General features: G+C 32.2%; 1 protein-coding gene across 2 annotated transcripts in view; it reads right to left on the reverse strand.

Annotated features, from left to right (window-relative positions):
• The window catches only part of LOC114339317 (phenoloxidase-activating factor 1-like), a 33168-nt gene extending 15840 nt beyond the window's left edge, over positions 1-17328 (reverse strand). For both annotated transcript variants that reach the window (XM_050655730.1, XM_028289948.2), the window contains exons 1-4: positions 17236-17328; positions 11963-12063; positions 7970-8220; positions 1949-2139 (exon numbers count right to left, since the gene is read on the reverse strand). In XM_050655730.1, coding sequence (XP_050511687.1) covers positions 1949-2139; positions 7970-8220; positions 11963-12063; positions 17236-17305 — 613 coding nt within the window. In that variant the 5' untranslated portion in view covers positions 17306-17328. The remainder of the gene's footprint in view (positions 1-1948; positions 2140-7969; positions 8221-11962; positions 12064-17235) is intronic.
• Between the last annotated feature and the right edge of the window lie 1125 nt (positions 17329-18453).

The raw sequence follows: 18453 nt of genomic DNA on the forward strand, positions 1-18453 counted from the left end.
TACCAGAGGCGTACGACGGGGAAACGTGAATGTTTGACCCTTCACAAATTCTACGCCACTGGCGAAATTGCTATTTAGTGCAATTTTTTGATTTTCCAATACTTTCTATGTAAATAACATCCTCTTTATTTGTAACGATAAAGCCATTAGTTTTCGAGATAATTGAAGCTAAAAACGAAGGAGCATAATACATTAATGAGAATAAGTGTGCCTTTTCATTTTTAACCTCAAATATCTCAAAAACTAATGACTTTATCGTTACGAATGAAAAGTATATTATTTGCATATAAAGTATTGGAGAATCTAAAAATTATGCTAAATTAACAGTTTCATCAGTGTTCAATCATTCACCTTCCCCTGTCGTAGGCCTCTGGTAGTAGCCAGAAACGATTAACACAATTTAGTAGGGTGTACAGTGCCTACACTTTCTGCCAAGTATGACACAGATAGGTCAAATTATTTTAAAGTATTATTTTTTTAAAATATTTAATTCTTTATTTAAAACTTTAAGAAATCTGTGTGGCCGGTACTATAAAACTATTTGACATATCCTTATGATACTTGGCAGAAAGTGTAGGTACTGTACCCCTAATAGTCGTTTCTGGTTAATACCAGAGGCGTACGACAGGGGAAAGTGAATGGTTGACCCTTCCCAGATTCTACGCCACTGATGAACTGCTATTTTAGCATAATTTTTAGATTGTCCAATACTTTCTACGCAGATAATATACTCTTCATTCGTAACGATGAAGTCATTAGTTTTCGAAATATTTGAAGTTAAAAATGAAAAGGCACACTTATTTTGATTAATGTATTATGCTCCTTCGTTTTTATCTTCAAATATCTCGAAAACTGATGGCTTTATCGTTACGAAAAAGTATGTTATTTACATAGAAAGTATTGGCGAATCAAAAAATTGTACAACAATAGAAATTCCGCCAGTGGCGTAGAAATTGGGAAGGGTCAACCATTCACATTCCCCCGTCGTACGCCTCTGGTAGTAGCCAGAAACGTTTGTTAACATTATCTAGTAGGGTGTACAGTACCAGCACCACTTATCAAATTTCGTGTTGTTGTCCCATGCCTGTCAGGAAATATTCAAAAATAAATAAAATAAAAGTTTAACTTTGACACCCTGTATTTCGGTTATTATCAACTTTTGCACTAAGGTAAGCTAGCTTAAATCGACCTATTTTAACCTCAGGAATCTAATGTTAAGCTATGGCCCATTCTTTACCAAACACTCTGTATATGCAGAAAAAAAACTTACTGCCGCCTGCTTTACTTTCAGTCCTGCAACATTTTGAATAAATGATTTTTTTGCGAAAGCTGGATTGCAAACTTTCTTTTGCATCTATTAAACCGATTTCAATAAAATTTACAGTGTCATTTTTTTACATCATATAGTTTTTCTGGGTGAAATATGAAGGTCCTAAGTATAGCACAAATGGTTGAAAAACGTAAAATGCGGATACTTGTTTTTTTATAGTTTTTTCGCAATTATTGTTATTTTGCAACAAGGCTGACAATTTTTAAAAATTTTTACGGATCCTATATTGTAAGAAATTTAATTGCGCAACTTTTATGTCAGTACAGTTTTTCTCGAAATTAAATACTTTTAAAATTACAATCAAAAAACGAAGAAAAAAATCGAATTTTTGCTCCATTTTTTGACATTTTGAATATTTAAACAATGTCCTGGACCATTTTGAGTGGGAGGATACCTTAAATATTATTATATGAGTTATTTTCAAGCAATTTCTGCAAAAAATATGAGTCACCTCTTAACATCCAAATGTAATAATATTTTTAGATGTGCCGTGGTATATAATATCTTATAAAAATTAGACTGTAACCTTAAAATGGACAAACTACCTACATATTATGAGCACAAAATAAAGTTGGTAACAAAGAGAATATAAACTGTGTAAAAAAACATTGCACTTACTTGAGTATTCAACTGTTTGATTAAGCCTTATAACTGCTATGTCATTAGGAGTAGCTGCCTTAGTTTTATCATAATTTTTATGAAACGAGAAACTTTCAATTCCTCTTATGACAGTCTTTTCATTACAATCTCTGTGTATATCGCAACTTATTAGTGTAGTGCTGTTATGCACACCTAATTTGACATATGTACTAAAAAGAACGTATTTTTTTAATATAACTACTTTTTCTGTCGTTACACGGCAAATTACGTGTAGTAAAATTCACACTGGTATGGTAAACATTACTTGAATGTCATTCTACTTGACAACAGTAGCAGCTCGTACCACTTTAAGAAGGTAGTGCCACAACTCGGGCAGCCGCCAAAATTTTTAGTGACGGATTCACGATATTGTCAAAGAAAGGTATACTGACAACAAAAACTAAAAAAAAAAAAAAATGCGCGGATACTTTTATCTTATGTACATATCTTAAGTTTATTGATCTGAGGTGCCAAGCAATTGTCCAACATTGACCAAAACAGTTCCGTAAATTAATTAATAATAAAATCCTCTTAACCTACCACCAGCATTTACTGCTGATAGTGCTTGAAAATTGTTATTACGATTTAGTCTCTATTTATCAATTTATAAAAATAATACTATTTCATTATTCACACACATGCACAAATTTTTGTAATGTCACTTTTAAAGTTTACGATATATTATGAAGTTCATTCTTCTATCTTTTGGTTGCAAAGTTTTCAATGACTTTATAATTAAAATTATCAATACAATTTACAAAATTCTTTTCTGCAGATAGCATACCTAAAGCACTATTTTTCGATGTAAACATCGAAAAACAGCGTTCTGCTTCAGATGTTGATATAGGAATGGTAACTAAAATACTTAAAAGTTTAATAGTTTCTTCAAATGTGCTTTTTAAACCTTCCCTCTACAATAAAACCGATAGCGAACAGCCCCAGAGGTAGTACTTAATTCGTCTCGCTAATACAGTACCTACTTCTAATTCAGTTTTAAACCGAGTTTTGCTTAAAAATTAAAATTGTCTCCATGTTTCATTAAGAAATGATTCGGAGAACTGATGCTTATAAGCAGAAAACTTCTCCGACATAAATAAATTAGAAGCAACTAAATGTCCGGAGAAGGTAGACCTTTGAAAGATCTGGTACTTTGAATAATATGAACCTTTAAATCGTTGTCTAATTCGGCGCTAAAATTGACCAGCTCCTTAAATATGCCTCTATTTTCTGAATTTTCTTCTTCGTCGTGACCTCTTAAAGCTAACTCGAAAGCTCCACAACACCTTATAACATTTGTAGTTTTTTTTCTAGCGAAAAACCACCAAAAAAATTTTTAAAATACTAATCTTTATTGTCAATTAATAAATTAAACTTAAGAAATAATCAAAATATTATCAAAATACCCACGATCATGATGCACTAAAAGTTTAATTATAAATACAAAAACTTTTTAACAGAAAATATACATAATAAAAGCGACAAACCAGCACGTAAAGAAACTCAAAATAAATTGACCTGGCTTCATACCCTCGTGACTGGCACAGAGATTCTAATGTTAAGGTATACTAATAGTCCAATATAGCTCTTTCTCTGTCACTTACATAGAATGCTCGTAAAATCTTTCTCTCTTTACTCGTGCCAGTACTGACTTCGGCGCGAAGGAGATTCTCCTGTCGAGTACTCTCCGCTGTCGGCAGGGATTGTATTGCGCCCATAGTTGCCATATTTTATATAATTTATGAAGATCAAAAGAAATACACACAAAAAAATTAACAAGAATTAAAAAGTTTTGAAGATAAAAAATATGTTTATGGATAGTTAGCAAGGTAATGCCATGGCTCTATGGCACTACCTCACGGGCCGCCACTGCTTGACAATGTCATATTTAACTTTAAAGAGATGGCTTTTAAATGTTCTTGGAAAACTGTTATTTGTATAATTGCAAATTAATAATTTAGTTAATAAATGTGATAATTTTTTCACTAACTATGTATTCAGTGATTGTAATAATTTATATGTACAACAAAAACTAATACTCAATAGAGAACAGAGGAAAAGTGTTAAAGTGATTTTTTAATAATATATTGTTACTATAAAACGCTTACAATTTTGAACATATTTAACAACAAAATACTAGGATCACAGAATATAATATTATCCTGATGTATTCTCTACTTGGAGCTTCCACAACTTTGTATTAAGTTCACGTCTTAAATCAATTATTTATCAAATACATTATATATCAATATTATTTAATCAACAACTCAAAATATTCCCGATGCCATGTCAAATATTTAAAATTGTCACTGATTGTCACTGTCTAACTGACAATATGATTATATTGAAACTTTCCATGAAACTCATGAAGTCGTTTTGATTGGAGATTTTAATTTAACATATCTTGCGGCATATTATGTTAATAATAGTCAATTAACTACCTTAATTAATAGATTTGTTCCACTGTTAAACTATACAGATTCTGTACAATGTAACAAAATAAAAAATATACATGGAAAGATATTAGATTTGATTGTAACACCGTCAGTTTTTAGTTGCGAAGTTACACCTGAAGTCAATGCCTTAGTTCTTATTGATAATCATCATCCTGCTTTAACTTGTTATTTTCCGTATGAAGTCAAAGAAGATGAATAAATATTTTCTTAATTTTAGAAAATATAACGTAAATAAATTTAACAAACTTTTAACCGAAATGGTCTGGAATCATTGATTATAAACCACCACATAGAATCATTTAAAACATTTTTCAGATGTAGATCCTGCTGTAGATTCGTTTAGTTTGTCTCTTCAAGAAATTATAGATAAATGTGTTTCACTTAGTTCAACTAGATCTTAAAAATATCCAGCATGGTTTACATCTGAAATAATCGCCAAAGTTAAACGAAAACATCAATATCTGAGAATGTATAGACGAAGTAAATATTGTTTTTACCTACAACGAGCTAAATATCTCAGAAGAACTATTAAATTAGAAATACATATAGAATATAAAAAAATTGTCGAAAGATCCCAAAATTCTTTTAAGTCAGATGCGAAACAATTTTGAAACTTTGTTAATGCCAAAAATAATAAATCACGGATACCTGGTCTAATGAAATACGGTAGTGATAAGTTTACCACGAGTCTCAAGATATAGTAAACGCATTTGCAAACTTCTTTAAAAGTGTTTATATTTCTGATAGTAATAGCTCTCCTTCTGTTATATCTATTTTAATTATAATCCAAGTTCTTACTTTAATATCGGTAAAATTACCAGTAACGATATTATAGAAGGTGAAAAGAAATTAAAAAAAATCTGCTGCGTTCCTTATAATTTTCCTGTTTCGATACTTAAATGTCAGGTCGAGTCATTCATAGAAGCACTTGTAATTTTAACCTCATTCTTAAGACAACAACATTTCCAACTGCGTGGAAAAATACAAGAGTTTGTCCTATTTTTAAATCAGGTTCAAACTCTGATATATCTAACTATCGACCTATCGCTTATCAGCATTCTCTAAATTGTTCGAAATTATCTTGACATATTACTTGTAAGCTCATGTGCGTTGTTTGTTTACCAGCAGTCAACATGGTTTTGTGAAAGCTCGGAGTACGGCAACAAATCTTTGTATATTTACAGAATATGTTCCGTCAGCTTTAGATTCAAGACAACAGTTGGACGTCATATACACTGATTTCAGTAAAGCACTTGACCGAGTCTCACACAATAAATTGCTAACAAAATTAGATCAGTTTGGGATTTTCAATAACTTTCAAATATTACTGAAATCATATTTAACTGATAGGAGTTTGTTCGTAGAATATCAAGGCTTTCGATCTTTTCGTTTTGTTGCCACGTCTATAGTATCACAGGGATCAAATCGGGGTCCCTTATTATTTCTCCTTTTTGTTAATGATATCTGCTCCATCGTAGACTCTGAAACACTGTTGTATGCGGACGATATGAAAATATTTCGCAAAATTAACCATATTTCCGACTGCGTTAAACTTCAACAGGATATCTCTGCCATTAAAATGGTGTTTCAATAATCAACTATCCTTAAATATAAAGAAATGTAAAGTAATGTCTTATACCCGAAAGATCAATAACATACATTTCGATTATAAGGTCAAAAACATTTTACTGTCTTCTACCTCAGAGTTTAAGGATCTTGGTGTTATATTTGACAGTAAATTAACATTCTTAACTCATATTAATACCGTGGTCTCTAAAGCAACCAAATCTTTAGGCTATATTATTAGAAGCTGCAGAGATGTAACATCTGTTGAAGCTTTGCGTAGTTTATATTTTGGACTAGTTATTGGTAAACTTAACTACTGCAGCGTGGTCTGGAATGCTAATCATGCAGAACTTGTCTCTAATCTTGAATCTGTTCCAAAAAGATTCTTAAGATATTGTTACCTCAAAAAATATTAGATATCCTGTTAGAGGCTACAACTATAATTTACTTCTTTCTGAGTTTGGATTCCATTCACTGCGTAAGCAGCGTGAAATAAACGACCTAATATTCATCTTCAAAATTGTCAATTGCCTAATTAATAGCGATGTTTTGCTTAGTCTTATAGACTTTAATGTACCACGAGCTGTGTCACGTTCAGGTGTAACTTTTCATATTATGGTGCCTAATTCGCAACATAATCTCTATTCTCCGATAAAAAGTATGCGCAGAAGTGTAAATAACTTAAGATTTGTGGACATTTTTTTTCTTAGTTTTAACATCTTTAAACGCGAAATACGCAATAGCTTATCGAATTGACGTCAACGCAAAAAAATTTAAACGTAGAATGAAAGACTAAATTATTACCGAGGGCCGAAAGTCCCTTAGAATAAATAAAAAGTTTATTTTGAATGAGATATATGAAATTAAAAATCACACTTAATTTTCTCTTAGTTTTTTACCCCTGTAACTTATTAAAATAAATATTATAGAAGTTCTCAGGGACTTTCGGCCCTCGCTAATAACGTAATATTTTATTCTGCGTTTAGATTTTTCAAAAATATTTATTAGGTTTCTCAAGATTCGAAAAAAATTAATTCCCATTTGAATAGCATTTCAGCCGAAAATACGTAACCATCCCCTTAACATTCATACAGTTTCTCAACCGTATGATTCCTGAAACGTTAACAGTCGTAACATTACCAAAAAAATCCAATTCCATACAATGCGATGATTATCGAATATTTAGCTTGATGTTTCATGTCCTTTTTTCGATTTGATTACAAAATCATCATCATTGTTATAAAAAACATGTTGAATGCTATCTGAGCCACCAAGGAAATACCAGGGTGGAAACCCTTTAAATGTTAAGTAGATATATTTATAAATGCATAAGTATTTGTTTAAAATTCGATGGGATAGATATAATTATTATAAAATTATGCCCTTATGCCTTAGGTAAGGTATGAACATTCCCATCACCTGGGATGTAAATTGAGTTGTTGTCTTTACATTACGACAACAACTTCAGTTGCCATCAAATTGTCGTAATGTAAAGACAACTCAATTTACATCCCAGGTAATGCGAAGGTTCATACCTTACCTAAGGGCATATTTCTTTATTAATTATATCCATCCCATGGAATTTTAAACAAATATATGCATTTTTAATATATCTACATGCCATTTAAAGGGCTCTCACCCTGGTATTTCCTTGGTGGCTCAGCTAGCATTCAATCTGTTTATTATAACACTGATGATGATTTTGTAAGAAAATCGAAAACGTTTTGTTGTGACGTAGCCCTTAAAGATATTTTAATAAAAGTTTTTATATATTTTACAAAGGATTTTTTTAATACAATTTTTGTGATTGATGGTATACAGCATACAGCCAACTGCGGGAAAATTATTTCCTTTTCTTGTGGGTTTTGAAATAGAAATGAAAATTAAAACAAATTTAGGAAAAAGCTCTCTGACGAAATATACGTAAAATTCTTAAAAATAAAAGTTGTTCTTTGTAAAATCTGGGAAATATTCTACTTACAGTTTTCCATAAACATCTTCAATGCTGCCAGTTACACAGTGCGCAGCTGTCAATACATATCTTTGACTAATTAGTGTGCCTCCACATTTCCAGTTGAATGCCCCAGAACGATTTTTATAACCCAGTAATGCCATCCAAGGGTGTTCTTCCAAAGAAGTTTCTATCCCTCCAACAACTCTTAGTCGAGGCATTTTACCAATAGGTAACCGTGACTCCGTCGGGTCTCCAACAGCGTATTGGAAATGGGGATCCTTTTAAAAAATAATTAATGCGACTTGTGTAACAAAAACTTATAAATATGTGTTACCACCCAGTAAATGAAGGTGAAATACGGCTATACCGTGTAATTTTCAGTGTACTCACCCAAGAGGTCAAGTCAATACTTTTCGAGTTATTTTCGAATGAAAATGTTTATTGTCCAACAAAAAAAACACGATTTTAGGCGGTTTTACGCAAATAACTCAAAAAGTAAGCATTTGATCGAAAAAGGTACATATTCTTAGAAAAATTGTAGCTCATAAAAAAATGAAACAAATAAAATCTATCGACCCAGTAATAGCAAAATTGTAGTTCATGAAAAATTGTTTTTTTTCGTCAAATTCCAAATCGAATATTTCAACGTGAAATAACCAAAGCATGAAGCACTTTCTGGGGAATACTCATTAAGACTTTTTTAAAGTGTTTAAAAAAGCTTCATTTTTATCATGTATAAAAGTTTCTAGCATCAAAACTTAGCGAGATACGCTCAAAACAATGTTGACACTTTTTTTTTGGTAAAAAAATTCGTGACAACCTCCCCCTATTTAGCACCCCAAATGAAACCTTACCGAATCTGAACCATTATCGCTTTACAAATTACTTAACTTTTTTTATACATGAACTGTAAGTTTCGCTGGTTGAAAGTGCTTATTTTTTAAAGGATTTTAGTTGGAAGGGCTTGAACGAGTCACTATTCATGAGTGTATGCAAATTTTGAACAGCCACAGCTTAACCAATATTTGTCTTGCAGAAAAACCAAAAATCCAACATATTCAAAAAAGCAAAACCTACATTTTTTACTGTTTGTAATTTTTGGTATCACTAATAAATTTTAAGGTATTTTGAAAAAGGGCATTTTCGCAAAATAAAGAAACTTTTTAATAAAAAACTAAATTTTTTCAAAAATAAGAGCTTTTAACGGTTAAACTTATCGGATCATATAAACAACACATCAAGCAAATGGTAAAATGCTAATAATTAATTTCATTTGGGGGTGCTAAATAGGGGCAGATTTTCATGACTTTTCTTATCAAAAAAGGGGCCAATTTTATTTTGAGCGTAACTCGCTTAGTTTTGATGCTAGAGGCTCTTATATACAAAAAAATAAAAATAAGTAAAGCTTGTTTTTAACATTTTAAACAGTTTTAATGTGCTTTCCCAGAAAAGTGCTTTATTTTTTGGTTATTTTAAGTTGAAATATTCGATTCGGAATTCGACGAATAAAAACAATTTTTCATGAGCTACAACTTTGCTTTTCTGTGTCGATATAATTTATGAATACACCATTATTTTTTGTTTTTTTATAGCTACATTTTTGCTAGAAATATTTTTTCGATACTTAATTCGATAAAATACCTACTTATTTTTTGAGTTATTAGCGAGAAAACGCCTGAAAAAGTGATTTTTTTTTGTTGAAAAATAAATTATTTGACTCGCAAATAACGCAAAAAGTATTGACTTAGATAAAAAACTCTATAAAACAAAAGTTGGCTATAATTAGTTAAGTTATCCATTTCCGGGTTTATTTTAAACGTATGTTTTTCACCCACAGCAACGGACGGCACAAATCCAACTTCGAATTGAAGCGTCTTCTTCGTGATGTGCCTATCCTTGACGAATGTTGGCGATCATCATGGCAATCTTCACTTTATCTGCAGCAACGCGGAAAAGCTGCACATCTGTTGTGTTGAACCAGGTTCTGAGGTTCTTTAACCAGGATGTTCTTCTTCTTCCTGGACCCCGCTTTCCAAATTTTTCCTTGCAGGATGGCTTGTAGGAGGGCATATCTGGATTCAATTCGCATAATATGTCCAAAATATTCCAACTTTCGAGATTTGATGGTGGTTAGAGTACTTCTCGGTTCTTCCCCATTCTTCTAAGAACCTCCTCATTTGTGACCCGATCAGTCCATGGGATTTTAAGAATTCTCCGATATAGCCATATCTCAAATGCTTCCAATTGAAGGGTAAGTAGAACCTAAATCCACATTGTCAAGCAAATCCGTCCTGACGCTGATAATAACTAGACTCCAAAACGGTCATGTATTGGGCTATTAGTGTATTCATGCACTGTTTATGACAACTTACATACATTTTTTATCTTTATTGGTATACAATAAAATAGAATAAAAATTAATAAATCAATATCTACATTTTTACATAATATACAGGGTGTCCGAAAAGATTGGTCATAAATTATAACACACATTCTGGGGTCAAAAATAGTTCGATTGAACCTAACTTACTTTAGTACAAATGTGCTCATAAAAAAAGTTACAGCCCTTTGAAGTTACAAAATGAAAATCGATTTTTTTCAATATATCGAAAACTATTAGAGATTTTTTATTGAAAATGGACATGTAACATTATTATGGCAGGAACATCTTAAAATAAAATTATAGTGAAATTTGTCCACCCCATAAATATTTTATGGGGGTTTTGTTCCCTTAAACCCCCCCAAACTTTTGTGTACGCTCCAATTAATTCATTATTGTGGTACCATTAGTTAAACATAACGATTCTAAAACTTTTTTGCCTCTTGCCATTTTTCAGATAAGCCAGTTTTTATCGGGATGCGGCTTCTTTTTTAATATGTTTACATAAATAATTTTATGCGGGTTTTGTTCCTTTACACCCCCCAAATGTTTGTGTACGTTCCAATTAAACTCTTATTGTGATACCATTAGGCAAACACAGTGTTTTTGAAACTTTTTTGCCTCTTAGTCTTTTTTTGATAAGTCACCTTTTATCGAGATGTGACTTCTTTTTCAAAATATACCTAATAATGTAAATAATAAATAAATTTTCAGATTATTAACAGCTTTCTATAAGCGTACTTAACCATATACAAATATGTGGTGGATTCGACAAATATTCAAAATATCTCGATAAACACTGGTTTATCGAAAAAGTTCTAAGACACAAAAAAGTTTTAAAAATATTGTGTTTACCTAATCGTACAACAATAGTAATTTAATTGGAACGTACACAAAAGTTTGGGGGGTTTAAGGGAACAAAACCCCCATAAAATGTTTATGGGGTGCACAAATTTTACTTAATTTTTTTTTCAGTTGTTCCTACTATAAAAATGCCACATGTTCATTTTCAATAAAAAATCTCTAAGAGTTTTCGATATATGAAAAAAAATCGATTTTCAGTTTGTAATTTCAAAGGGCTGTAACTTTTTTTGTGTGCACTATTGTATATAGGTAAGTGCAGTTCAATCAACCTATTTTTGACCCCAGAATCTGTGGTATAATTTATGACCAATCTTTTCGGGACACCCTGTATATTATGTAAAAGTATATAAAGTATGTATTAGTATATTATTTACATAGAAAGTATTGGAGAATTGAAAAATTGCGCTAAAATAGTGATTACCCCAGGGGCGTAGAATTTGTGAAGGGTCACTATCCCTGTCCTTCGCCTTTGGTAATAGCTAGAAACGTTTTTTATCATAACTTAGCAGGGTATACTGTAGTCACACTTTCTGTCAAGTGTGATAAATAAACGTCAAATAGTTCAAAAAGTACTGAGCACAAATAGTTTTCTAATTTTTAAATACAACACCCTGTAACTCAGTAAGTAGCCATATATTATTTAAGTGATTTGGGTTAAATCTTAATATTTTGAGGTCTAGAATCTACAACTCAGAGATTGGACATTCTTAGTGAAGTACCGCGTATAATGTAAAAATATTTCCAGTCATAAATTATTATAACCGTTGCTAATATACCTGAAAACCACAAGTCTTTCTGTCGGGAATAGCAGGACTTCTGGTAAAACTGGTAGTACTAATATGTGGATTTCTTGCGCGTTTGATGGGCTGCCCATGTTCTGTTAACAAAAACAAGAAAAAAATTTGAATTATCAATTATTTTAATTGAAGTCAAATAAAAAATAATAATTTCAGCCAATATATGAGAAAATACATTATATTTTAAGCCAAAATGCAATAGCTACAAATTTACCATTCTGAATTACAAGAAATTCACTGGGAAATATTGAATTGAAGACAATGTAACTAACATATAGAGTATATAAACATAAATATAGATACGAAATAGAATAATAGTTCAACACAATTATAAAGACATACACGCAGAATGGACGGATTTGACTACCATATTCGCTATCGTGCCTTTACTGATAGCAGCTTTAAATAATGATGTAGTCTGGCAACTAAATGCTACTTGTCAATAGTTACACTTTTGTGTTACTCTTATTATTTTAAACCAAAATAATAAACACAAAATATGTTCAAAGAGTAGGGATGAAACTTAAATATTACCAGAGAACGGCAGTTCTCGCCAGTGGCGCACACCCAAACCCCCCTACATACGACACTAGATATACACGAAATTTTCGATTTTCTAAATCTGACTGAAATAAAAATTGGGTCAACTCCCATCTTAAAGTTCAGGAAAAGACTCACTCATTCATATGTCAACCATCCATTTTGGTCCAAGGGTGTGGATTTTACGGCCCTTCTTATTTAGGGTCTGTTTTTCGTTCTCGCCCCCAAAACCCAAAACTCCCAAAAAATTCAATAATTTAAGTCCGGCGTTTGCGGCTTCTGATAGTACTGATCATTACCTTTCCAGCGCATGTTAAATTTTGAAAATCGGTTATATCATTCGAAAGTTACCGATCTCAGAAGTATGGCTCAATTTTTATTTAAAAAACGGAAAATGTTTGTGGATATATGTAGGTGTGTTTAAAAGTTAAACCGATCTGATTTTTTTTCTGTGTTTGAAGAGGGGGTGAGGGCCGATTCAGAACCGGTGTAGTTTGTGAGTTTTGATTACCCATAAGCCAGGTATAGGACTTGGTAGGTACAAAACGGCATATTTTTTGGTGGTATATATCTTCGGATTAAGAAGAGACAGGTGAACCGCAAATACATCAAATCAATAGTGTTGAGTTAAGTTTTCAAATGGTGTTTAAGCCGTCAGGATCAGACATACACACGGCTCAGGATAGCCGAAAAACTGAAAAACTAAACTTTGAAAATTTTGGTTTTTCGACAATTACTCAAAATTTCAACGTACGAATTGCGCCAATAACTGAACGTTTGTAGAAGAACTCTAGACGAATCTAACGGTGTATACCTCATACCCGGGAAAATTCGAATTTTCAAGTTATAGGCTTCAAAATATGATCAAATCTATTTCCTATGGGAAAAGCGAGCTCTATAAAAAGCTATATAATTCCTGTAATAGCTTCAGTTTTCATACTTGACCTTAGATCCATCAGATACTAATGGGCCATACGTTTTAAACTCATGTTTACTGATCAAAATCGGTGAAGGCGTTTAGAAGTTATTAAGCTACAAAAGTATAATCCAATTAACGATAATTCCCGAAATGGTTCAGGTAATTGTAGTGGTTACAACGCTAAATTTGATCTGGCAAATAGAAAAAAATCGAATGTACATTCGATGGACACCAGATCATTTGGGAGATAATGCAACAAAAGTAACCATTTATAAAGCTTAACGTGTAATAGAGGAACATTGCCTTTAACTTCATACATTTAATTTATAAATAACTTTGAAAAACTCCTGATACAAGAATAAAAAACCGCTAAACGCCGTAAAAATGAGTGGCGCATACAATATTCCAGCTACAAAAGATCTGATATGAATATTACGTGGCGCGAAAATGTATTTTCATTTTGATGCAAAACAAAATTCTAGTTTTATTTTAAAAGATTTTTCCATAATATTTGCTAAATTTGAAGAAAACGCGCCATAAAAGAATTTCAAAGTTCAAACTGTATCAAAGTTCCTCTTTTGTGACGCGTTTACTTCAAATTTAGCAAATAATATGGAAAAATCTTTTAAAATAAAACTAGAATTTTGTATTGTATCAAAATTAAAATACATTTTCGCGCCACGTAATATTCATATTAGATCTTTTGTAGCTGGAATATTGTATGCGCCACTCATTTTTACGGCGTTTAGCGGTTTTTTATTCTTGTAATATAAATATAATTGAAATTAATTTCGACTCAATTCAAGCTTTCTGCTTAACCCAGGTATAACATACCAAAAGGCACCGCCAGGAAAACATTCCACTTTGCGGTTCAGAGAGCCCATATGAAACGAGTCTTTGTACTCTATGCAGAGTATGGCATTAACAAAATGAGAAAATCTACGGTTTCGTTTTGGTTAAAATCTGTCTTCCTCCATCCCCCGATAGCACTATTTCTAGGTCTACCTGTTGTCAAGGAGGCTCTAAGGAAGACAGATTTTACCATTCCGACCGTAGATTGTCGATATAAATTAAAATAATTTATATCGCAGTATGGATAGAACGCCCTCTAACGGGGAATAAGCAAAATGAATTTCGACTCAATTCAAGCTTTCTGCTTAACCCAGGTATAACATACCAAAAGGCACCGCCAGGAAAACATTCCACTTTGCGGTTCAGAGAGCCCATATGAAACGAGTCTTTGTACTCTATGCAGAGTATGGCATTAACAAAATAAGAAAATCTACGGTTTCATTTTGATTAAAATCTATCTTCCTCCATCCCCGATAGCACTATTTCTAGGTCTACCTGTTGTCAAGGAGGCTCTAAGGAAGACAGATTTTTACCATTCCGACCGTAGATTGTCGATATAAATTAAAATAATTTATATCGCAATATGGATAGAACGCCCTCTAACGGGGAATAAGCGAAATGAATTTCGACTCAATTCAAGCTTTCTGCTTAACCCAGGTATAACATACCAAAAGGCACCGCCAGGAAAACATTCCACTTTGCGGTTCAAAGAGCCCATATGGAATGAGTCTTTGTACTCTATGCAGAGTATGGCATTAACAAAATAAGAAAATCTACGGTTTCGTTTTGATTAAAATCTGTCTTCCTTCATCTCCCGATAGCACTATTTCTAGGTCTACCTATTGTCAAGAAATAGTGCTATCGGGGGATGGAGGAAGACAGATTTTAATCAAAACAAAACCGTAGATTTTCTTATTTGGTTAATGCCATACTCTGCATAGAGTACAAAGACTCGTTTCATATGGGCTCTCTGAACCGCAAAGTGGAATGTTTTCCTGGCGGTGCCTTTTGGTATATTATACCTGGATTAAGCAGAAAGCTTGAATTGAGCCGAAATTCATTTCGCTTATTCCTCGTTAGAGGAATATGGATTCTATCCATACTGCGATATAAATTATTTTAATTTATATCGACAATCTACGGTCGGAATGGTAAAAATCTGTCTTCCTTAGAGCCTCCTTGACAACAGGTAGACCTAGAAATAGTGCTATCGGGGGATGGAGGAAGACAGATTTTAATCGAAACAAAACCGTAGATTTTCTTATTTTATAAATATAATTAAACAGAACAAAACCAAACTTAATAGTAAAACAACGAAAATACATTTAAAATTGAAGAAATTCGTCTACTGAATAAAAAATGTGTTTCATCAGAAATTCCTTTAAATTTAGTTTAAATCTTGTCAGGCTCTTACATAATTTTATATGCGTTGGTAATCTATTATAGAGTCTTTGTCCCATTATACTCGGGGACCTGCAATATATATTTCCTCTACAGATTTGGGCACGTAAGGTATCTTTATATCTAGTATTCATGTTATGTATTTGCCCATTGGCGTTCCTTATACTTAGCCGTTGCTACTAAATAGAGAATTGAAGAACCTTTCAAATGAGCTAGCACACGACCCCTATTCTCATTTAAAAAAATTATCGATCACGTCATCACGCCCAGATGGATGACGTCACTAGTATACCATATATACAGTACACAATATCATAACTTAAAAATAAAAATCGACCTGTTTCGGGTTTTTTCCTTAAAGTCGCCGGTTTACGAAATAACGAATTTATTGCTTCCATTTGCACCATACTGTATACACATGAAACGGTGGAAAATAGTGTCGCGCACGCTTGATTATCAATTAAAAAACAAAGGAGTTTTGAATATTGTATTGCAAAAAACTCTTCGGAATTTCATCAATCGATGTTTAAAGAATATCTACCTACCTTGGCAACATTTAAATTTTTAGCTTTCACCTAGTTTTTGAGGGTTAAAAATAGCCGATTTCACAATTTTTAATAGCTTATATGTCAAAAACAATCAACTTTAGAGAAAAGTCACTAAAGACCTTTTCTGTTTGGAATGATACAAACAAACCTAAAAAAACTTAGTTCCATGCAAAAAAATAAATTTAGGAAAAAAACAAAAAAAAAACGTTTAAAAAATTTTTGACCCACTTTTGGTCCTGGCAACATGCAAATTTGTTAAAAGGGGTCCTTTTTGATTAAGATTGTGCAAAATATCCGAATCGGAATATTTTTCCTAGCAGATGCGCAGTGGCTTTCTGGACTGATTTGAAAATGTTAACATGATTACCTTAATATAATTTAAATGTTCGATTTTCGAAAAAATAGGATGTACACCCTGTGGGAAAAGCCACATTCCCGGACTCTGTATTGCCTTGTCTAGGCTTGAGCCTCGAAGGCAATCTTTACATCAATCGTCCGGGAATGTTAAGGTTTTCCTACTAGGTACACAATATACTATTATCTCAAAAATAACCAAAATAGTCATATAAATATATCAACCAAAATAGTCATATAATATAGAAAATCTAAAATTTTAGAAGCCTTAAAGGGTTTTTTTAATCATTATTATATTTCAAAAACAACGTTTAACGGTTAATAGGTATTTTGAGAAGTTGTGGGGTAAATTTCAGACCTCTTGACTTTGTAGCTTATGTACATCCCCCCTAATCGATTTTCTGTATCTGCCCCTGCATAATATAGGCGTATTAAAACTTTATATTCATCATACTGAGTTTTAAATAAAAAGGCATTTGTTGAACACTTGTAGACGTCTCTATTTACAATTTTTTCAATCGTCATTTACCATCGTAAAAACTATTTTTCTTTTTATTTTAATTTTGCATATTTTATACATATTAAATTCAAAGTACCTAATGAAAATATTTTGTCATTTCATGAAGTTTGGTACTTACGGGCATCTACTATTTTAAATACTCCAACATATAAGACATACGCGAACAATATAAAGCACTTTCCGCTCATGTTTACTGTAAGTTTTTCTATTGTACATTAAATCTTATCTGGAACATTAATGCCCGGTTGCACCAACAGATCTTAAGCTTAAGTCGAGAATATCATAAGAGTTAATATAATATAATTATAATATATTACAATAAGAATACCATAATATAATAATAGATATAATTGATAATAAGGTAAGAATCTAAAATTATGGTGCAACGTAAGTGATACTCAAGGAGGCCCTGTCTATAAGTAGAGCTTAGCTAAGCTGGAGCTTAAGATCTGTTGGTGCAACCAGGCATAGATCTTATAAAGTGTCTGGAACCGTGTCGTGGGATTACCAATCAGTTGATACACACTGCTCGCCAAAATTAAAGCATAATTTTAAAATCATAATTTCAGTCGTAATGAATTTGTTTTTGTCATTTATTTCTTTCAAGTTTTTTTTGTAACTGCTTCAACCATAAAGGATATTAGTAACCGTCGATTGAAATCTACAAATAGCATAAATATAAAAAACAGAGAATACAATAATTAGAATTTGTTAATTAGTCCTGATGAAACCAAAAAAGTATGGTACGATTATGGTTACTATGTTCACTTGGAATGTCTTTTGTTGTTGTAGGTAAGTGTTCATATTGTCTTTCTATTGCGTATAACAGGCACTCACCTAATAAGTGATTGTTAGGTCACTATCACACGCTTAACGCAAAAGTTTGCTTCTGCAGTAGGAAATCATGTGTGATCTTGGTGTGTCCTAATCGTAGTCTGGAGTTGATTACCTGATCTCTTCTTTTCATAGGTAGCCTTTAGAATCTGCTCATAATTTCCGTTTTAAAATATTGTTTGACATTAAGGTGGTAACAAGTATACATCGACGATGAAATTTTTTTCTCAATTGCTTGATTTGTAATTTTGTCGGCTCTTTCATTTCCTTTTATTCCACTTCCCACAATGTAAAGGGGTTTAAAAAAACTGAACAGTTCGATTATTGGTTTGGCACATCATGGGTTCCAACTTAATTAAAAGATATAGGTCTGGATCCCGCGTATGAAAAAAAAGTTGATTAATAGCAAGCTGAAAATTTGTTAATAGCTTAAGAGTGTCTAATCGGACAGACTTTGATATATAAGAACAATGGAACAGGGGAAGTTTTAATTGTGGAACAG

Source organism: Diabrotica virgifera, chromosome 7 (genome assembly GCF_917563875.1).
Source record: "Diabrotica virgifera virgifera chromosome 7, PGI_DIABVI_V3a".
Lineage (NCBI taxonomy): Eukaryota > Metazoa > Arthropoda > Insecta > Coleoptera > Chrysomelidae > Diabrotica > Diabrotica virgifera.